This window comes from Stegastes partitus, unplaced genomic scaffold (assembly GCF_000690725.1).
Source record: "Stegastes partitus isolate 25-593 unplaced genomic scaffold, Stegastes_partitus-1.0.2 Scaffold471, whole genome shotgun sequence".
Taxonomy (NCBI): Eukaryota; Metazoa; Chordata; class Actinopteri; family Pomacentridae; genus Stegastes; species Stegastes partitus.
The window spans coordinates 210,152-233,132 of NW_007578202.1; the positions used below are offsets into that span (position 1 = coordinate 210,152).

General features: G+C 41.9%; 1 protein-coding gene across 1 annotated transcript in view; it reads right to left on the bottom strand.

Annotated features, from left to right (window-relative positions):
• Positions 1 to 1,872: 1,872 nt before the first annotated feature.
• LOC103360891 (E3 ubiquitin-protein ligase NEURL1-like) overlaps positions 1,873 to 22,981 on the bottom strand; it is a 31,336-nt gene continuing 10,227 nt past the window's right edge. Inside the window, exons 4-6 of the mRNA XM_008286820.1 lie at positions 11,630 to 12,346; positions 6,753 to 6,932; positions 1,873 to 6,026 (exon numbers count right to left, since the gene is read on the bottom strand). Coding sequence (XP_008285042.1) covers positions 5,788 to 6,026; positions 6,753 to 6,932; positions 11,630 to 12,346 — 1,136 coding nt within the window. The 3' untranslated portion in view covers positions 1,873 to 5,787. The remainder of the gene's footprint in view (positions 6,027 to 6,752; positions 6,933 to 11,629; positions 12,347 to 22,981) is intronic.

A 22,981-nucleotide genomic window follows, 5' to 3' on the forward strand; every position in this document is an offset into this window, starting at 1 on the left:
TTGTGCTTAAAGTGTTATTTGTGCATGCACATGATAAATCACAGGGGTAGGAAAGAAGAAGAACAAAATGCAAGATGTGCAGGTAAGATCACGACACAGTGACAGGCTGATAACTTCTAATATGAAGGTGTTGTGCGACTCATTGTGTCTCAAATTGAATGAAGAAAAAAAAAGCAAAACTTAATCTTGAGTGTGGAAGTTAATTGTTGACCCGAAAAACTGCAGTTTGACCGCTGAGCAAACTGATTACACCCGTAAAATGTGATTTAATGCTCCGGAAAGAGCATTTTGTCAAGTTTATGTATATAATTATTCGAGAGAATGAAGACTTTTAAATTGCTTGTACAAAATAATAGGATCTATGCCTGGTGCTGAGTTTTTGTAAATTTTTTGAATTGTTTTAAGGTCAAAATGAAATATTTTGGCTCTGCTGTGAAAGAAGGTCATTATTATTTTCCTCTTTACAGACTGTTTTCAATACTATTTATAAAGCACAAAAGATTAGATACTTACTGGGTATTGATCGGGCGGTTGAAAGGGATGTCTTCTGTGATGTATTGAAACATTTTTAATCCCATCACACATCTCTCATGTTTTGTCTGTGGGGTTTCTGTCCCGTGTGCAAGGTGCTGGACTTGTTTCTGGCCACTGGAGGGCAGCAGCACTCAGCATCTCGGTGCAAACCAGGCTCAGCGTCACAGTAACCTTCACCTGTGTCTTCGTCACCCCAGTGTTTAGATAGCTTAGGAGTCAAGCCGCTCAATTGATATTTTGGACTATGAACAAAGTTGTACTTTTTTAATATAATTACACTTCTCCTTGCAGATCGTCCCTTGACGCTTCAAATCTGATTGAGGAAAAAGATTTTACATCACACAGAGCACCAACAGCTTAAAGCCTTAGCTACAACAGAGGAACAAACTCAGACCGTCTGATGTCTAGTTAAAATTCGAAATCGATAGTGTCATGCTTTTTGGAATACAAATTTGAAACCTTAATAGACGGTGTGTGCGTTTGACCAAACAGCTGTCTAGAAGAGATACCACAACACAGCTCAAACAAATCTGCGAAGCCCTTAAGCCTTCAGAAGGCCCGAAGCCAGGTTCACTGAGAGGTCTGAGTGGAAAGTCTGTGTGTACACAGACACCGGCGAGATATACTGTATTCATGTCACTTTCACAGACCCTGGTTGTGTATTTCCCTCTCACCTCTGAGAACACTTGGCCATGAACGGCAGCCACTGCTGCCTGTTTCATGTCTGGACGTCGTGAGCTGTATTTGTGCCTATTGGAGTGCAGCATAAAACAGTGCTGCATTAGAGCCAGGCCCGCAGGGTAGTAAATAACAGATGATGTTCACTCTGGCCAGGTCTACATACCACTACTCTAAACAGTTTCTCTGTGAGTTATAGCCGTTTACTAAAAGCCCTTGCCTTTGTTATTCATATAGTATATGGCGGGATGTTAGTCAAGTATACTACTGTGGAGAGTGATTGTGTTGGGCGTTAGGCGTCTGAGAGATGGTCGCCTTTTTGTTCACAAACTGCAGCCCAATTTGAATCTGAATTTGAATCTTTCTTGTGCAAGAGGTAATTCTATCATCAAACGTTTGTATCATTTTGTAAAAAAGGTAATAGCACTAATGCTCTCATTCCCCGTCTGTGCCGGATAGACTTCAGTTTCCTGCTGTGCATGAAACATAAAAGGACCACAACAGCGAAATGGAAATGGTCAGTTCTCACTTTTATTGCGACTGAGTCACGAAATTAGTCACCAAAGTAGAGGATGTACTTTGCCTCTGCATCTAAAGAAGAGCCGTCTGTGCTCAGAATGCTTCCTTTTAATGTTAGAAATAAGACACGAGGCAAAGCCACTGATTCCGACTTAAATTTTATTTAACAAACAGAACATAATTAGCAAATTCAGAAACCACTAAGAATGTTTTTTTTAAACAACTAATACAAATCCCAACCCAGCAAACCAAAGCCTTGAGCCAATTCTCTTATTCTCTTGTCCAAAATACACAGTGCCCACCTTCGCTTATTTGCTGGTTTTGTTTCGTTTGGACTGAAACTATTTGGTCACGTCTGAAAATAAAACAGGCTGTCAGAAGTAATGGAACTACTCACTACAACACAATTTAAATATACTCAAGTAGGACAAACATAATTTTACCAGAAAGGTAAAGGTAAAGAATGCCAACTTTACACATTTAATTCTCCTTAAAAAAAAAAACAAAAAAAAACATTTTAGTATATGGTATGAGAGCAAACATTTGGCATTTTGGGAAAAGAAAATATGATGAAAACATGGATACCATTCTCTTATATAAAGTGCTACAGCTAGCAGCTAGTTAGCTTGATTTAGCACACAGACGGGAAGTAGGCCATATTGCTAGCATGTACAAAGATAACAAAATATAAGTACAAACAGGACAAAAGCTTAGTAATTCACTTGTGGGTAAAATATGTGTGAAAATGACACTTCATAATCTTTACTGGATTAAGGGTCGGATTCTGATGCGCTATTTTGTTATTGTTATTTTTTGACAGGCCGGTTGCCTGGCAACCAGCGACGTGAAGTCAGGGGTCGTGCTGCGTTCTGCGTATTGATTACGTCAATCAGTGCAGGTAGCAGTTTCCACCTGTGTCCAGTCTCTGTGCTAAGTTCAGTTAGCCAGGTGTTACCTGTAGCGTTATTTTTGGAATTGCATCATTTATAAACGCAGCTGGGCCTAGTTGCGTATCTATACGACCAGCATTTATGCAGTAAAAATGTTATTTATGTGGAGTCGTGTTCACCTGATAAATGTTTAGTCCAGTACATTTAGTGTCCAAACTAGTTTTGGTCTCTGTGAACTTCTGAGGGAAATATTCCACTTTCTGCTGCGTTAAAGCAGTGACGCCGCAGATGCAGGTAACGCCGTGTTTTTATGTTTATGTCATTTCATTTGTTAAGTTAAAGCCTTACGTAAAAGTGCGATGTAATGTCTCCGTGTCAGAATACTTCTTTACAAGTAAAAGCATCCATTCAGAGAAGATGAAGTTAAAGACTATAATCACAATGTTAGAAAAAAAAAGTCCTATTATTGCAGTAAGTATTAAACTATTTCCTAGCTGCAGCATCGTCGAGAGTGAACTCATTTTATCCTTTCGTCTGTTTGGTACTTTATTTTTATTCTCGTACCAACGTGTCATATTTTATAATAACGTGCTGTGTTTGGTGTGCAAAATCTTAATATGCAACGTGGCTGGCCACTACAGCTATGAGATCACTGTCTAGAGCAGCTAAAAGTAGAACATGTCCTTCTGAAATGCGGCGGAGTACAAGTATAATTTGTTAATACTCAAGTGAAGTTGTAGTTAAGTACAGTACTTGAGTTAATGTACTTAGCTGCATGCAGCCACTGGAGAGTGGTATTGATCTTCTCATCTAACTCTCCACCACAAAGTGGATAAGCAGTTCCCAAAATGTCAAACTACTTTTTCAAGAGAAAGTCAGCTGACACAACCACAGAGCCTTTCAGGGGAATAAGGTTTTCTATAGTCTTTGACTATGCAACCATAAAATAAACAATATTCTTACATTATGGACACTATAGCCACACATATGAAACTAACAGTGATAATTCTTTATAGTAGCATTGAAAAATAAATAAACCTCATAATGTACAGTTAATATAACACTCCTCAATACCAATTTTTTTTTACTAATAAAAATGTTCCACAATGTCTTATTTCTGCTAGGTCATATTTGGTCAGGAAGAAAAAAAAAGGAAACCAGGTAGAAATGTAAAAGCTGAGCATCTCTCAACACTCACAACAAAATTCCAGTATTATGCAACGCAGAGACAGAGGGAACAAGGCGATATTTAAACAGTTCATCTTTAGCAGTGAATAAATGCTCACACTGATATTAAGCACACTGAAGTATTTGCTTTCGCGTCAAACACGTCAGCTTTGTAGTTTGCGTTAGTTACACCTGCTCACGTCAGAGGCATCACGACCACGAAAGAGTGACTTTAAGATGAAGATGAACCTCGGTATTCCTCCTGGTTTTCACAGTGAGGAGCCTAACACACCAAAGTTTGTCCAGACTTCTCTTTTTTTAAAGGCACACAAGAAAACGTAACCGTCATTCAAATGTTACAGAACATAACTGCAAATCTTCCCCCAAGAGTGACGAGATGACAAACTTCAACACCTTGAAAACAAATCAGACTTACTTACTACTTTAAAATCACTAAGTAATGTTTCGGCGAGGCCAGAATAACACCTGAAAAATTCTTAACAATTCAAAGCAGTACATAATGCACGACATTAGTCGAGTGAAAACGTCCTTGGAGTTTGCTTTTACCGGTGAAGAGCAGCACTCAGAAACTGATATGCAAATTCTCACAATGCACCACAATAACAAGCTACATCCTTGTCATTGTCTGCACATGTGTGAATTTTTGTGCACTTGAAGACACAATGTACATCAATGCATCATCACTTAAAGCAAATATTCATGTTTTAATTTAATATACATACAAAAGAGAAGTGCGTAACCTGAAGTAAGCAGAGCCATCTGTGACTTACATGGGATTTCATGGCTTTCTTGCTGTGATGAAGAGGTTGATTCCTCGTCTAATGTGCTCTTTTAGCATCTTGAAAATGCTTTACTGCCCACCAATGTTTATTTGGATGACTTTTGTGCAATTACAGCATCCAGCAGGCGCACGGAGCAGCCAGAGATGGTGGGGACAGCTGCCAAGAAGCAAGACACGCTGCCCATGCAAGTCCCAGATTTTACAGGCTTTCATGCAAACTTCAGATGTATGTGGTATGTCTGAGCGAGCTTCCACTTTCTTCACACCGAAACAGACACAGCAAAGATGCCCCTTCTTCCTCTGTCTATCCCAAACATACAACATCCTCTCTCCTCTCCTTCCTCCCTCGCTCCCTCGTCACTGATTTACATCCTCATTCACAGCAAGCGTGACCTTCTATGGTGACAACGTTCACACTTTTTTACCCTTTGCACAGTCTCGCCCTGCCTGAAGTTCACAGAAGCGCAGCAGGTGGTGAGATATTCTGCAAAGCACTTCATTTATTACACAACCGAGTTTCTTTATGGATTTCTTTACCCTTTAGGTTTAGGCATTTCACTGTGTATTATTGCTGGAGGAGCATTTTCACTACAAAAACTCTTTCTTTGTCTTTCTACTCAATTCTTTCTCGTATCTGGGAGCCTTCTAGAAATCTCAAATAAAACCATCTCTTCCTGATTCTCTCTCAGATTTAGAAACGAATTGATTGTTATTCTAAAATAACACTTTGACCCAGTGGTCCCTGACAAGCAGCAGAGGAGCAGCTGGTGAAACCACAGATTTATTCCCCGTGTTTTTTTTCCGCAGCTCTGGACAATTTTACTTAAGAATGAAGGTTTACTCCACAGGAAGTAGGACAGATGCCTCTTCAGATTACTCTTTCTCTTCAGCAGAATTGGGTCAAGGTGTGATGTTGTGCTGGTATTGCAGGAGCACATGTTTAGTTTTTGATGATCACACTCTTTTTCGATGGTCTTTGATGAATCTCGTTGGAGCCGCTGTGAGCTTTCCAAAGGTGTGTGCTTTAGACGTAACATAATTATTAAAATGTTTCAATGATCGAAGTCCTGTCGTAGAGTACCTGAGCCAGATTACACACACAAACAAGCAGGGCTTTCACTTGTGCTGTGTCTTTACAAAGTCTTAACATGGCTTTGACAATGTCTTGAGCTGACCCTGACATTGTCTTACACAAGCCTACGTGCTCCGGTAGGTCTTGATGATGTCTTTGATTGTCCTCCTGCAGATGGGGCAGCACGCGTTGGCCATCTTCTTCAGTTTGAGGCCGCAGGCGTAGCAGAGACACATGTGTCCACAGGCGTAGAGGACCGTGTCCACCACATTCTCGTAGCAAATGGTGCATTCGTCACTCCACGAGCAGGATGGGAAGGTGGGGGACTCCGGATGGCTAGAGAATGGAGAGCTCGGGGTTGTACCTTAGGTGACGAGAGAAAAGACATAAGAGATTGTGTGAGTGTGGGGGTGCGAGAGAAAGCGAACTGAAAAACTGTCAAAATAAATGTAAGAAGCCTTCCAGGTAGTCCAGGCAGACTGCTGTAGTTACACAGCTACACTCCCACTGTGCTCAGTGCAACACACTGCATATCCAGTGCAGACTTTATTTAAGCTGTCAATACGCCGCTCACTGTTTTTCCCTGCTAATGAAGCTTCAGGACAACTTTATGCAAGAATAATTGTGTTTGTGCTCCAATCATCACTCCTGCTGCCGTCATTATCTGTCAGGAGTTTTCCTGTCATACCGTCGGCGGCTTGGGACTGCAGTGATGTCGGGGATCACTGCTTCCCATCACCAATGTAAATATTTGCTTCATGCGCGAACATGCATATCGTGAGTTGATGTCTTGGTGCTGTTCAGTCAGTGTTTGTGTGCTGATGGCTGTTTTATTGCTCTTCCTGTGCATCTGCATTTTATTGAATAGAAATTTGAGATAAAACGTGGACTCTAAAAGACGGTATAAGTAAATAGTTGTATTTACACAGTATGTTAAAACAGAACTGCTCATCCTATCAGATAGTTTTATTTCCCCCAGTTCTGTGATGGGATTAGGGACTGTTGAGACAATAGCAATGCTCTGGAGAATTCAAGGAGAAGGAAGATAAAGAGTAACACATAGAGAGGAGAATAGAGTACTTGGACAAACCTGTGGAGGAAGAAAATAGCGAGTGGTAATTGGAGTTAAGGCTTGAGTTGAGGTTAATGTTCATCGGAGTGTTGAGGTTGGACTCGGAGTTGCCGCTGCAAAGCATTATAGGAGTGTTGGGTGTACACGATGGAGAGCTGGGCACCGATGGGCCTCGAAGGTCTGGATGCAGAGAAGAGCCTGGAGACACAGAAAATATATCTGGGTCACGCTATATACAGTCAAAGGAAGTAACAAATATGGACATGTTGCAATGGGGAGTCCGTCGTTCACATCTTTGAGAATTTAGTCACGAAGCTGATAATTAGCAAATGTAGGAGAATAGATGTCTCGTTGCATCCCGTTCGCTGTCTCAGTTTGTCGCTCTCTCTCTTAAACACATTAAGCCGACTCTATCACCAAGCAGATGACTTGTGAGTCCACGGTGTCTGTGCGTGGGTGTGTAGGAGTGAGTCAGGAGCCTGTGAGTTGATGTAGTCTCCCCACTCCTTTTCCTTCCTCCTTCGTGAGCCCATGATCCCTCTGGGTAGGGTACAAAACACTTCCACACACTATCTGTTGTCTGTCCCGTATGATCCGTCCCCATCCGCGCACTATAACCACCGGCTCTGGCATCAGTTCTCACATTGGCAGCTCATCTCTCCTCACAAACGAGAATACCGACCCCGAATCCACAGACAGACAAATTTTGATCTCGTCTGCCTGGCAGGCATGCGGTATTGTTGTTTACACATTGTCCTTCAACTGACCATGGCAGAAATGCTGCTACACAGTCGGGCCGATAGCTTTACTTGGCACCGCTATCCTTCCATGTGTCAAATTACCTAATATTGGTAATATTGGTTTACATCCTATGCCACAGTTTGTTTATTCAAATGTTCCTGCTATGACAATGTGGAGTGGAGAAACAGCTGAAAACACAACCGCAGATGGTGAAACATTGCAGAAAAAAAAGCAAACTACTGTAAACTTAAAAAAACACAAAATGTGGCTTGTTGTCAGCACAAAAATGTATACACACTGTTGCATAACTTCAGCTGCGTGCTCTGAACTTTGATGCCTTTTCCTTAGACCACTTCAACCGCTGCAGTCTCAGTTTCAGCCTACATAAACAAATCATAGTAGCTTTTTGGTCATGCAACAACCGGTTTGCTACTAAAAAAAATCAGCAGATGCAGCAAAGCCTCCATGAGCACAGGACTTCTGGTCATCTATACTTAAACCTTTCCGTAATTTGCTCGCATTTAGGGTTAGCGCTGGGAGAGACGATTGTGCCGCTTTGCTGAGACACACACTTTTCAGAGTCGTCTGCTTATTTATTCATTGCATTATATTTTATAGTGGATAGAGGGGGACATATGCATACAGTAGCATTTACACAGCCTTCCCCAACCAACTTAAACTGACCTATGTGGCAGCCTGGCTGTGAGTAAATTACTTGGTGAACTCTAATAAGGCAGAATGGATAACCTTCATGTCTATTCATGTAGCCTTTCATCAAGGGTACCTTTCATCTTCTCTTGTATTATGTATTTACTGCTGGCTGTGCGACCACGAGTGTGTGAGTCTTAAGCTATGCTGGCAGTGCAAGACACTTATTTGTGGTTGAGCATGTGTATGGTGGCTTTCAACACTTGCATATCAAACACAGAGATATATTACCCTCTAAGATGATATGGCGAGCAGTTGTTTATCTACACATCCAGCAGTTATAGAGCAAAATTAACATACATCTGCCAAATGTAAGCCTGACATTCACTCTCCTTTGAGCTCTGTTTTGCTCGCCACCTCCTCTCCTGGGGAGGGAAACGTCTTGCTCTTTAGCAACTGGGTTAAGAGCTTTATTCATTAGATAGCTACATATGTGTTTGCTGTATATTGCAGAGCACAGAGGCATAATTTACTGGTGGGAGGACATGTCTACTTCATCTTTAAGATCTTATTTTCATCACTCTAACTGCTGTTGTGGGTGGATTTTCTTACTGAAAACTTGACCTGAAGAACAGTGGTCTGTTACTGTGCTGCCACCATAGTCCACAAGTGTTTCTAAAAATGTTGATGGGATCATTTGAGTTGTGGCAGTTATTACAGAGCAATGAGCTCAGAGAAGAGCTGCAAGTGGAATGACTGAGTGCTTGCAGTTTTTTTGCCCTAGGTTTAGTACTTAGAAGCTACTCACTGCTTTGCAAGATTACCTATAGATTAGGTCGACCAACTATATTTTGGATGCGACAATCAGTCGAAAAGAAAACTAAACTACAACACAATACTGTTTTTAGTAAAAATGCAAATACAGTTGTTTCCCAAAAAGTGCCAGGTGTCAAAAAGGAAAGTAAAAATGAATTTGAAATAGAGTTTCAGTACAGAGGGTTAACACTAATTCTACTTTTTGTTTCATTTTTTAATTTTAATTTATTTTTTTATCAGAACACTACTATAATTAGTGAGCAATAAAATCAAAACAATCAGCTGAAAGATGCTGAAATGTCTGCAGGGTCCGGTGATAATTCGTCGTTGACAAGAACCCTTTCACACACATTGACATGCAGTCATCTGATAATTTGTTTACATAGAAATATAGACGATAGCTTCTTTGTGATGACGAGCACACGAGGAATTAGACAAGGAGAGCCACAGATATGAGAAAATACACGACTGCTGTTGGCCACTGCTGATCCTAAATATCTTAGATGAAATGATAAAATCGTGGTTTCTGAGATAACAAGGACAAAATGACCATGTGAGAGCAACAGACTCCCATCTGTTCCACTTCACAGGCTTGACAACACCCAGCCATGACAAACCGTCACTTGCCTCAGTGGCTAGATGTTTCCATGGCAACTCATGGCGTGCGGCTGCAGCGAGTGGGTGAGCAGGGACGTCACAAATGCACTCCCCACAGCTGGAGTGGGTAATGACTCGAAGAACGCTCATACCCCAAAGAATCAGGACGGAGGGGAAAAAAGAGGAAGAAAATGCACGAGGAAAGGAGGAAGTACAGAGACGACTGGAGGACCAGTGTTAAGGGAACAGGCCGTGGGTGGAAAACCCAGCATCTCAAATCTCCATGCAATTACATTTTAATAATGCATATGGAGGGCATCATAAGGAGCTATCACGGGGCCCCCTCCTGATACATAATGCTGGCTGCTGAGAGCCCACGCAAGACAGAAATAACCTCCTCAGTTCCTGGTCTGACTGACAACATGAAAGAGAGGAGAGGAGAGCAGAATGAATTGCAAAAGGCAAATTATACGAATCGACAAATTCTAACTAACCAGTGTATTTAGACCACCTGTGAATCTCATCTCAAATTATAGATTTCCTGTGAAAAGACGTCTGTCCTGCTGAGAGAGATTCATTAGCGGCTTAGCTTGAATACGAGAATTAAGATGGATGTCTTTATATGCCGGGATGGTAAACACGTCAAAAGCACTCACATTTGTGCTGGCTGCACATCAAAATACAGCAGGTCCAAGCAGCGCTACATGTCTATCTTATGAAAAATAGAGAATTTAAGATTCTTTAAGTGCAGGACTCTTAAAACCGAGCAAGTCACACTAAATATTTCAAGCTCAAATTGGACTCTCACAAAATGAGGGCATATGCGGAATGTCAAATGTCCTAGAAAATTGTGATACTTAGTGATACCAGAGACTGTTTTCATCATCTCAGCTGTCTCTCCAAATTCTCCAAACTAGATTAAAATTTCTGCTGCACGCACAGAGAATATGTAGTCAACAATCCAATAATAAAATGATCTGAAGATCTTGGACACAGCTTGGAAACGAACAAACCAGAGACTGTTTTTTTTCCAAACCTCATCAAAAACACATCTTCAGCATGCTTGCCTGTGATCATCACCGCAGCATTTGCATAGTCCCCGACATATATGGTTTCATTCTCGATTTCAAAATAAAACGGAATTCTTTTGCAGATTAAATTCGACAACAACCTTTAATCACTGCTTGTCGTTAAACAGCTGCCGAGCCTTTATATGTTCTTATTTTGTTCATTTTTCGTCCCGAGCTGTGCATGCAGTCCCACATCCAGGGAGCCGGAGTCTCACCACCAGGCATGGTTAACTCCAGGTAATGCCGCGGTATCATTGTGTGAAATCTGCTGGAACGAAACTGAGCTGACAGAAATTCTGTTCGACTGAAGGTACAAAGTTAACATTCATATGCAAATCGTGGGGGCTGAATGTAAATTCCCAAGCGATATATGAGTTGATAAAAAGTCAGAGTGCAGCCCAGACAGCAAAGGAGGGGGAAACTATTTCATGACTCGGCTGAGTGGGAAATCAGCCTCCAAAGGTCATTCAAGGATCACAGACTGCATTAACTTCTGAATGGAAAGTTACAAATGACATCTTGTAAAGATCTGCGGAACATGTTTGAACTCCGAGAACTCTGAATAGTTAAATTAATCATTAGGACTATTGCTAAAACTACAGTTGGTACGAAACTTTTTGTCTGTACTGAAATCTTTCCAGCCGAATCCTCTTATTTGTCGAACAGTAGGTGATGCTCTAAAAGGACTGTGACTCAGCAGTTAGTTGTCTCCTTACTGCAAGCAAGTTAAAATTTTAGAGCGTCTCTTTCCTTCCGCAGCCCACAAACATGAACATCACTCCTGAATCTGAAAAGGAATGATAAGGAACTTGAAATGATTAAAAGTCAGCAATTCTGTTTGAGCGCTACTTGTTTTCAGAGAGAATTGTGACATTCTAAAAAAAAGCTAGATGTTAACTTTAAAAAAGTATGTTTTGAATTCCCAAACTTAATTAAAACCAAATCAATCGGTTTTTTTTCTGCTGCTGACATAAAAACAAAAGACGTGCTGTTTGGGGGAAAAAGTGAGTCAAGCGAGTGTACCTAAAATCCTGAGTTGTGTGATGGCGCCGTGCAGCCCGTAGAACATCCAGAGAGGCCTGGAGTTGTCGACACACAGCTGCATCCCTGCACTGACGCCATTATGGCTCATCATAACCTCCCCCTCTGCGTTCACCACAAAGCCCAAGATATCCCCACTGTGGAGCGGCACCGCCACTCGGCACACAGCCCAGAATTCCTTGCGATCAACCAGGGACTCTGGGTTGGAGGGGAGATCGCTGGGCCTCAGGGTAGCCGGGTCGCAGGATGTCACACCGTATGAAAGGCAGCCGGGCCTCGTGACACCTGCCTTCACCTTGACAAACACGGTCTCTGAGCAGCGCATGGGCCGGCTGGTGAACACCAGCGTCCTCTCGTCACCGCGGTGATCCAGCCGCGCCATCGTGTGCTTATCCAGCACGGTGACATGGATGCCATGCACCGAGTGAAAGTGCAGATCAGTGTCCAAGTGGCTGGGCAGCAGCGAGCATTGCTGTGAGTTCTGAGAGTTTTGGGGCACATGGCAGGAAGAGGAGCTTAATGGCTGTAGCTGCTCCTCTTCCTCATCATCTTCCTCCAGATGCATCTCTTGCTGCTGCAGGCTCAAGTCGCACAGGCTGATGGAGAGGCGAGGGTCATCGCTGTTCCGCTGAATGGAGGCCCGGTGGGCGGCAGCAAAAGAACGAGGACGCAGGCAGTCCAGTGGGACCATCTCACTGTCTGTGGAAAAAAAAAGCACACAGCAGCGTTATGTAATCACTTGGCTGTGGTGTTTTGAAGTGAACATTTCAATCTGAATTAACACACAGAGCCTTTATTTGTTCCGCTCAAGCATTTTTATTTGGATAACATCATAACTTTATTTGCACTGCGGCTAATGCAGTCACAGAAAATGAATCAATTTGCAGCCTTTGCAAGTGGGGAAAAAAAAAAAAAGTTTAATTTATGCACCCACTTAGTATTCTGCATATTTCTGTGTACAACACTGGTTTGTTTTATATTCTCTGTCCGTACACTGTTCATTCATCATACCTGCCTCTGTAAACAAATGGTGGCTTCCGGCTTCTCTGTTTTATAACATATTCATTCTAATGCACTCCCTGTACTGAGGCTTGTAGTTCAACAATATGAACAAATACATCAATGTTTACATGTTTAGAAACATATCAGGCCTTTAAGTGGGGGCATACTGTGGCTGCAGGCCAGTGGCTGCACAGTGAAAAAAGGACATAACAGCTTTATGTAACGCTAAAGGAATAGAAGATGGTGTGTTTTAGCCCCGCTCTCTGGCTCTAGCTCAAGGTCCCGTAATAATGAGCCACATTTTCTTACCTAACTTATTTCTTATCCCTATTTTTGCTCCTTAACTTGGCTTTTAAGTCCCCACGACTACTGTAACTCATGGAATGCAAACTGTTGATGTTTGAAAAGGCCTCTCTTTATTGAATCCAGTTTACATTCAGTCTTTTTTTTTATATAAATGAAACATGTACAGTGTACAAACAGCTGTGACGAACCACCACAAGTCCTAGGTGTTTACATAACAAACTGTCTCAGCAACAGGGACTTAATGTAGCTCTGTACCCCGTTAACATTTTCAGTTACGTGTCAGGATGCTAAAATCAGCTGTTTTTTTTCCGATCATTGAAAAAAGGGAAAGGGCGTTCTAAAAATTGCGTCACATGTCTCTCCATGCCACACAGCCCCCTCCCAAATGGCCCTTCCTATGCTAATTCTGCTCACTGTAAAATAGAAGCCACATGGGAACATCACTGCAAGAAAGAAAACAGAAAGCGCTTTCCATGCACACTCTGCATGCAGCGCAAGCGGATCCGCGTCGCGGCACGCTTTGGGACACGCTGCCAAATTTAACACGGTCGTCTGAAACGAGCTAAAATTAGGCTGATTGGACATCTGAGGAGAGCACACGGGGGCAGGCTGAGGGATGAGTGACATGATGGCTCGCCGCCTCGACCTGCTTTGGGCTTCCCCTTTGAGAAGTGGATGTAGAAAGGAGAGTGGCGGCGGGAAGGAGGGGGGGAGATCAGATGAAAAATAGGGTGGGGTGGACACTTGAGAGAAAGGGCATACCTCACCAGCTCCTCTTTATCACAGAAAGACAGCACATCTCCGGCCAGCCACTGATAAACTGCTTGAACTTAATTACTTCCTCAGTCAAGAGTGTCCACAACCAGGCATGAGGCTCTTATTATTAGCAGCCTTATCATCTTCAAGGCAAAGTTAGCCGACTTCGGGATACAAGAGATAATTTCTACTCTCGCTATTGTGGCTTCCTGCAGTTCTCGGTTTCTGTTTTTGAGAGTTGTGCAGCAGTCAAAACAAGCTGTGAGGGGAATAGTAACATTACAAAGAAGGTTCAACCTATTGAGGAAAAAAAACGATATACAAAAGATAAAGGAAGATAAAACAAAGGAAGATAAAGACGTGAGCCAAATAAATATGTACGACCTCTCCCCGGGTTTAGTCTCAGAGGAGTGTGGGACCGAATTTCACACGTTTGGCAAAAATGAAAATCCTCAAGTCGCACAGTGAGATTATACTGTCTGAAACACACAATACACTATATTTATCTTCTTTGTCCCAGACTTGGAAAAGACTGTGAGCGAAACTAATATGAGACAATGAAAATTACGATTAATAGAAGAAGAAAAAAAATGCTATCCACACACAAGGGACAAGACGGAGATGCTATAACGCGCCAAGTGTTGCAGTGAAAAGGGTAAAAACTAGCAAGCAAGCACAAAAGTTGAAGTATATAACGAGACGTAGTAGACGGATGCAGTGTTTAGTAATGGCCAGATGTAATTGCTAAATTGTTTAAACAGCGATACTAATGGATCGGTGGTTGAAATTCTTGGCTAGAAGTATTTGAAAATTACTTAAATAGCTGAAAATTGTGCCTAAATAGTTGAAAGAAATGGCTAATTATTTGAAATAATTGCTAAAAGTAATGTATACACGTTGAAATAGTTATCTAAAAGTGATGGACGAATAAACGGACAGTTAAAAGCTAAAGTAAGAGATGCATTTTGAAAATATGTCAGGCACAGGAAGCTTAGAAACCACTGTGTTGTGCGATGTCAACAGCACGCACACACAGTCTTTCTGTAGCTGGGTGTAAACACTCTTCGTCATCAGTGTTGATAGAGAACCAACTCTCAATGTTCTCGTTCTTTAGCACCAACACACAGACAGGTGCAGTCTTGTCACGATTCACATCAGAAATCCACTGCACCTTAGCGTGACACACTTCTTCAGTTTGAACATTTGGCGACACTCCAGTGTTTTTTTTTTTTTTTTTAACAGCACGTACTCAGCATAATGGTAATTATATTGTACTCTGAAATTTGAAAGTTCATGTCCTTGAAGCTTTTGAATAGCAAGTCTCAATCACTTTTTTTTTTCTCTTTTTGGCAAAAAAAAACAATACTGATGTGATTAAGTGCATGGCTGAAATTGCCCTAGTAACATTAAGTGGTCTTTGAACGGCTCCAGCTACTCGGTCTCAGGAGAAAAGTCTCCATTTGAATAGAGGAACACATACCAGACCGACACTGCGGGGTCAGTGGTCGACCTCTTGGCTTTGGCTCTTTATATTATCATTTGAACTTGTGAGAAAGAAAAAAAAAAATATCTGTAATCAGACTTGCTCAACTCTCGCTGGATGTTATGGAGGAATTTCTTGGCTTCCACAAAGTAAGAACACACCCATGCCAAAACATACACCTGCAAAAAAAAAGAAAAAAAAAAAGTAGTCCACGGAGAGATAAACCTCCCTCTCTACCTGTTGTAGGTTTACCTATTCAAACAAGTTCCAGCCTTTAGAAACACACAGTCTTTACACAGTCTGGAAGAACCAGTTCCTGGAAAGTAAATTTGATATTGGCAAAGGAGGATGTCCAGGTTATAACTGAAAACTGGATTCCCGTTTTACTGTGAGTACGTGCCAGAGCGAACTATTGCAGTTTTAAAAAGAAACAACATTTATAATCGTACACTGCCAAAGCACACAGCCTGGCTCCACCTCATCTTGAAACGCATCTTAGAGAGACTTGCATGAATTACTGTTTTGATTTAAATCATTTTTATGTATCTTTTGCCTCTTTAAGTATCAGTCAGACAACGGCGCGGTGCTGATACATAAATAGACAAGGGAGGTTTCCGTTTATTCCTTGGCCCGGTGGAGCAGGATTAAGAGGCATCTGGGGGTTTTAATGAAGCTGCAACTGCTATACAAGGTCAGCTGCGCCGATTGTGTGCTGGAGTGTTTGGGGATTTGCCCCATGCATAGAGGGTCTACAATGAGTGAGTGAAGTCATCTGTCATGAGAGAGGCAGGGAGGTTATATGTCTGTCCCAGAAAGGAAAGGGATGGGCTTTCACTTATCAAAGAGGGGGGAAAAAAAAAAAAACTGGGTGGGGGAATATATGAGCAAGAGGACCTAAAAGACTAGAGGGGGCTACGATAACGATACACGGGAGAAGCCCAACGGTTTGAGTATCTGAGATGCCACGCGGCGCTTTTGAGAGATCAAGTCAAGTTTCTGGTTAAGTGCCAGATGTTTCTGAATTTATGTCTGTCATCGTTGAAAGAAAAGGAGACAAGCTGAGGTGATAGATGGCGGCAGGGAAAGTGCAGCTCTGCCCTTCAAAGGCACAGTTTCTCCGAGGCCAGTCAAAGCCTCTCGTGAACTTAACCAAAACGTCTCTGCGCTGTACTTTTCCACAGACTTGTCTTCGGAGTTTACAAGCGGCTGATGAGGTGTCTCAATCTGATCTCAGTCCGCAACACATTTCTCCAATTATAAATTCATCTCATTGTTTTTGTCGAAGTAATATCAAGAGAACCTCTGCGAAAACTTCACAGATGGACATTATTTGCACAATAATACGCAGAAAAGAGCGCACACATTCACGTCTTCACTGGGACGAGACTCTCTGGTCATCTGAAAGTGATTAGCCTCCTCTCTGAAGGCTTCCCCCTGTTACAGCCCAGCTCCCAGGATCCAAACCTGACAGGCTGCATTACGCTTTCTATTTTGATTTCCTGCAAATCTGTTCGATTCCATCTGGGCCGATTAAATCCCAGCTGAGGTACAATAGCCTGTCCAGCGGCATTTATTTTGGTTCAACAAATCAAATAAATTCCAAGCTCTGAGATCACTAGAAACAGAGCTCTTATAAATACATGGACTGTAATCCCTATGTGTACATGCTGGCAGATGTTAGGTCACTGGACAAGTCCTCCAACATTTTAGTTTGTACCAGGCCTTGCATTTCACTTTAGCTAACTGTCTTGGAGGATCAACTTACTTCAGTTACAATCAGGTTATGAAGACTTAAATTCAGAGCTGTACAAGACTCACTCCTTACCTACAGTGTTAAACAGACTGAGGATAAGGGTTGTAAAATCCAAACTCACCCCTCCGACTAAGACGCTGCTCTGCTAGTCAGCTAATGTTCATGTCTAGCAAAACACTCCAAATTACAGCCGACTGGATACATTTATGTAATCACTTCACTGTGTCTTTGGGGGAGTGAATAAAAGATGAAATGGTCTGAGTGGTAATGGCCTGTAATGTTGTGTAATGCCCTGACATATTGTGTGTCTCGAGGACAGCGAATCCAGCTTCTCGGTCTCTTGTTTTGACTCCTGAATGCAGTTCTACAACCTGTAAGGATCTTCAGGCCCCTCAGCACCAATCACATCACCGTAATTAACCCAGACACCAGCAACTGTGCGGAAACTTTGCTTGGTGGCCTTAGAGAAAGTTAGTATTATTTTTAGCCAGCATGCTAACTGCGATTGCTTGGTAAAGACAATTCTTCCTGCAACATTTCAGTGAGTCTGTAAATCGATTGTTATTCTTTCGCTCCAGCGCTAGCTGTGGCCAGAGGCATTATGTTTTAAGGATGTCTCATGAGCGACGTGACTTCTTAGAAATGCCTTAAGGAAATTTTTTTTCAAATTCGGCACAGGCGTTCGCTTGAACTCGAGCATGAACTGATAAGACTTTGACAGTCAAAGGTCAAGGTCACTGAACTCTCATAAAATATTTTTTTGGCCAAGGATTCATGCAGTAGTTCTAACACAATTTCAACAAATCTTTATTAAGAATAAATAATTAAGTAATGACATTTTCTATCCAAATCAAAGGTCAACTTCAGGTCAACCTCTTTTATTCTTCTGAATGCGATATATCTGGAATTTCATTACATTTGGCACAAACACTGAGTTGGACTCCAGGATGACTCAGAATTTGATGGTCAAAGGTCAAAAGTCATGTTGACCACACAATATCCTTTATTACATTTCTTCAATCTCTTCACTGCGCGTATTATGAGTCCGGACAGACATGAGTGTAAACTGTAACTTTCCTGGTTGGCAGAGGATTACAACAGCGAGGTGGTAATTCTAGTTTATCTTTTTTCACTTGACGTGTCTTGGCGCCTTCCTCTGCCTTACGCTCTCACCAGGCTCAGAGACATCGTTACCATGGTTGCCTTCATCTTACTTTTTTGTTTTTTCCTCCGGTTGATTACAGCCAATGCACCACACACTCTGTTTTGTTTTCAAGTCATGCACCACTTATCCGTAAACCTTGTCATGTCCAAACCTGGAGATCAGCCGCCACATTTTATTTACCTTGACATATTTCACACTGATTTAGATTAAGATTTGACAACTGCCTTTGCATTGGAATTAAGGTTATCTAGGTTATCTGCCTCCCACTTCCACACAATATGGAAATACTACACCCCAATCCTCGTAGTACTTTGTTTTGGCAGTTACTATATTAAAAAAAAAGGATGACTCATGCGCCATAATTACACGGCTGCACTATCAGGGAATAGTGCCAAGTGTGCAGCTGCAGATGCCAAACAAGATGACACTACTACCGGCAATTACAAATTTGAAACATCACATTTAGCAATTAAAACATTTGCAATTAAAATATGTATTTTTGCACTTTTTTTCTGTGGAAGCACTCATTAATTTTAAGTTAAAAAAATGCTATATTCATCACATAATATTAGCATGCTAAGGCTGCATTTGGGAAGGTACTGGGTTCTTCTGATTGGTGGAGTTACAGTTTCAGCATCAAACGTGGTGGGTGAGAAAGAGAAGGCAAGAAGGATCATGTACCTACTTAGACATGGACAAGGCAACCACAGATTTACCACTATCATCTCTAGCCTTTCGATTTTTACCCAAAAAAGGCATCGGCATGGGCCTTGCTGGTCCTCTTGACCTGAGCAGAAATTGCAGGCTTCAGTAATTTCCATAAGAGGAGAACTTGGGACAGGATCCACAATCTTGCAAAATCATAATGCTTCTATAATCAGGTTTAAATGTCCGGTCGGTTGAAAAAGGATCACTTTTCCTAAGATTTATTAGAGTTATAATCATACAAGGCGAGGAAGGTCGACGAAAAGAGAGAGAAGAAGCAAGAGGAAAGAATTCAGCTGAAGGAAATTACTAAATGTTTATAATATGGAGACATTTAGCATTTCACTTTGCCTTTCTCTCTCACTGTCTGCTGTTTGCCTTTGGCTTGAAACTGACTTTTGACAGATGACTTTGCATATTGTTATTACTATGCTGAATTTCCAGTTTATTGTTTTTGGAGGATTTGGCTGTGAGCAGCAGACCAGAAATCGAATGTATTAGTACAACATCCATTTGCAGTACTTCAGGGTAATCAGACCCCTCAGGCCTATCGCGTGTCTTCATCAATCAAAATTAACAAAAGAGTTTAGTTCTGCTCCCTTATGAAGCCCCGTAGAAACAGTTAAGAACCACGTCGACACAGCGCAATAAACGATGCAGTGTAAAACTAAAAGTTAACTTGTTTGGCAAAAAGCTTTTACTTCATCTTTTCATGTGCAGGCATTTTTATCAGCATTGTTACCGAGCTGACCCGGTGCTCTCTATCTGGCCGCTGCACCTGATTTGTCTCTATATTTAAAACTTTTTAATCCATAAATCAAACCCTGTAAAACCCCACATAATCTACGCTGACAAGTGAAACAATAAGTGAGATCTGTAGCAAGTGAGCAACAATGTGTAGCACACTTGTGTGAACACAGACAGAAATAGACACAAAGAAAGGAAAATGCAGCACAATCAGGTTCAGGCAACCCAACATGTTTGTGCAGCACCGAGCTTTTCATCATTTACACGTTATCTCTGTATCTGTCGACAGAACAGGTATGAGGTGGGTTAAGCGAGAACTCCAAACAGTTTCAGTTTCAATACGAGGAAGGTGGGGGGTCACGTGATTACAAGCCTAAGTGATGGGTTCAGACAGAAACGCTAAAATATTGCAGATGTGCGTCAGTGAATTTAAACAAGAGTCAGTCGTCACGCAAGTCGATCTCTGAAGCCGTGGGGATGATTAAAAGCTTTGACGCTAGAGGAATAATCAATAAATGTTTCTGTTGACTTTTACATTCATAATAAAATGCCAAATGTTCCCTGGGACCAGCATATGAGAACTCTCCGCTTTGTTCCGTCTATTTCATTACAAACTGAATGTTTGCTAGTTTTTCTAGAGCTGCTGTGGAAAAACAGCCACTCTGTTTTAATTCTGATGGTCATTTCCCCACATAATAATGAAAATAATCATTAGTTACAGAACTAACTGCAAGCATTTACCTTCATACATTCACAAATAAATTGTTGGCTTCAGCTAGCGATGCAAAAGGCATTCAAGACCTGGTAGGACGGCGGATAAAAGAGCCAAGGTTACACGTGGCTCATGAACCTGTTGGATGTTCACACCAGCTAGAATTAATCAGTAGCAGCCGCAGCCATGTGGGGAATGAAGACACAGGGTTTTGTCAGGTTTTACAGAGCACACAGGGCTCCCAATGGATGAAGGGTGTTCTGTTTTCCACAGCCAATTTCCATTTTTGTTTCCTTTAAATGAAGGAGCAGGAGAGTCACTTGTGCTGATTAACGGTGATCACTGAAGCAGCACTTGTGTCTCAATCTTCACTAGTCAGTCTGCTGGGCAGTCAGCACCAGCTCAGTTCATGCCCCGCTTCATGAGAATCCATCCGCTAATTGAAGTGGTATCACTCAGGAATCCCCAAAGTGATAATCTGGAAACTGTGAATTTGGTGCTGATGCGATTGAGATGTTGAGATATTTCAGAAGATCAGAGTCTTTGACCTGCTGATTGTACCAAATGGAAACACAGGGAGTCTCTAAAATAGCAAGAATTTGTCCTCTGAGCACCGCACACAAACTATCAGGAAATTCATCTCATATTTCTTAAGAGAGGATACAGATATGGACACAAATCTCCTTGATGCAAACTGTGTTAAAAAATAGAGACGTGCTCCCTTTGCCCCCTGAGGTGGAAATGTTAGTGATGTCCCTCAGCATGTTAGTAAGCACGAAAAGCACACAGCATTAGGTTTTCCCCACTATGATGCGCTACAGACCTAATGCATCGCAATGCCGTGTACCAAGATGATTGATGTCAACGCCCTCCTCTTAATCACCTGAGAGGTACGCAGCCTCTTGACAGTCTGGCAGCCATTTTGGATTCTTCTCTAATGACTGGAGAGACAGGTTGCAGATGATGTTAGCTGACGCCGGTCTTACGGATCACTACCATTCTGTCAGTGATTAAGTGACTCATCTACCTCTAGTAAACAAACCCCCAGTAGAGCATCTTGCATCCATCAAAAGATGCCTTTGACTCGCTCGGCTTATCTAACTTGGAGGAGATCCATTATACCTGTACAGAGCAGACGATTCTGTGTGGTCTCTTGGGAATCGCCCCATAAACAAACACATTCTGTTAAGGCTGCAGTCGTACGTATGTAAAGGCAGCACTCTGATTCCCCCATTATGTTTTTGATTGCTGAAAGGTATACTGCTGCCATATGTGTTTTGTTTCAGGGAAATGAAACACATGCCTGTTTTTTTGTGACCTAATTTTGTGGGCTTCTACATTAAACAACTTCATAAAAGTCAAATGCGAAAAAGAAAACCGAAATTCCAAGCTTTACAATTTTCTGTTTGTAAATAAAAGCGTTATCAAGCTTTATCTAAACTGAGGCATTTTATAGCCCTGCTCGGAGAAATAAGATCAACAGAGCCCTTGTGAAAACACAGTTGACAAGCTGAGCTTTGAAAAACAGTTATGTTGCTTGAGACACATTATGCGCTTGAGGAAGCCTTTTGTCAATCCGTCTAAGGGCTAACGTGTCTCAGCGTAGTGCGGCACATCCTCAACAGCACAGTCCGTTCTGTACAAAACCCAAGCCAGGCACTTTAGTCTTTATTGATAGCTGCGTGAGTAGGACAAGAGTGGTGATGTAAGAGATCTTTCTTAAATTGCATGGGCAGCATTGTTGGTCTGGACAACCCCCGAGGCTCAGTTTGATTTCAGCAGATTAATTTAGCTTCCTCTCTTATGCAACACCATCTCAGCTTTCAAGCAGTCTCACTGATCTCAGGATCACCTTTGACTCCTTGCATGGGTGGCTAGCTACTGAACTGCACTCCCTTGATAACAGCTTAGAGAGGAAACAACACCGCACTTGAAAAGATCCTTAAACATCAGAATAAAAACCTGATAGCAGTAAAAAAAAAAACAAAAAAAAACAGTTTGGCAGTAGGCTCCGTTGAGAGACAGCACAAGTGAATAGGCAGTGACGGATGGCAGCTTTGATGAATCCCTTAATACAGCATGTAAGGTTGTAAAAGATCAAACGGGCACAACGGTATGAGAATCCTGCGAAGCATGTGTTTGATGCGGATAATCCACTGGCTAAAAAAAAAAGAAAAAAAAAAACAACAAACTTTTGACTGGAGCCCTGCATAGTAGGTCACTGCTACTGAATGAAAAACATCTTCAAAAAACGGACTTTAAGGGAAAAAAATGGTTCAGACAGTTATGCAACTTCATCATCATCGGGATGACTTTAAGAGGCTTGGATTTCAGAGAAATATTCAGCCTTGCAGGGATCACAGAAACTATTAGTAACGACTAAAATTATCACACCACAACAACGTTTTATCAGAATAGCAGTGGCACATGGCAGAGGTTTATACTCAGGTGGCACTTCGCAGAAACATTGTGACGGTTACGTTGATGCGTGCTGACATGTGAGAAGGGGCGCTGGCGTAATTAATCCATGAAATATTAAAGAGGGAGGACGCTTTTCACATGAAGGATGGGATCGGATACACTTGTGCTCACTACATGTGTCTTAAAATAAAAGAGTGAAGACTACCTCGACCGAAGTGTCGGTTGCGTCAGCTGGGGAATGAGGTCATACCTCAGGAATGCTTCAGCTTATAGGAACAACAGTT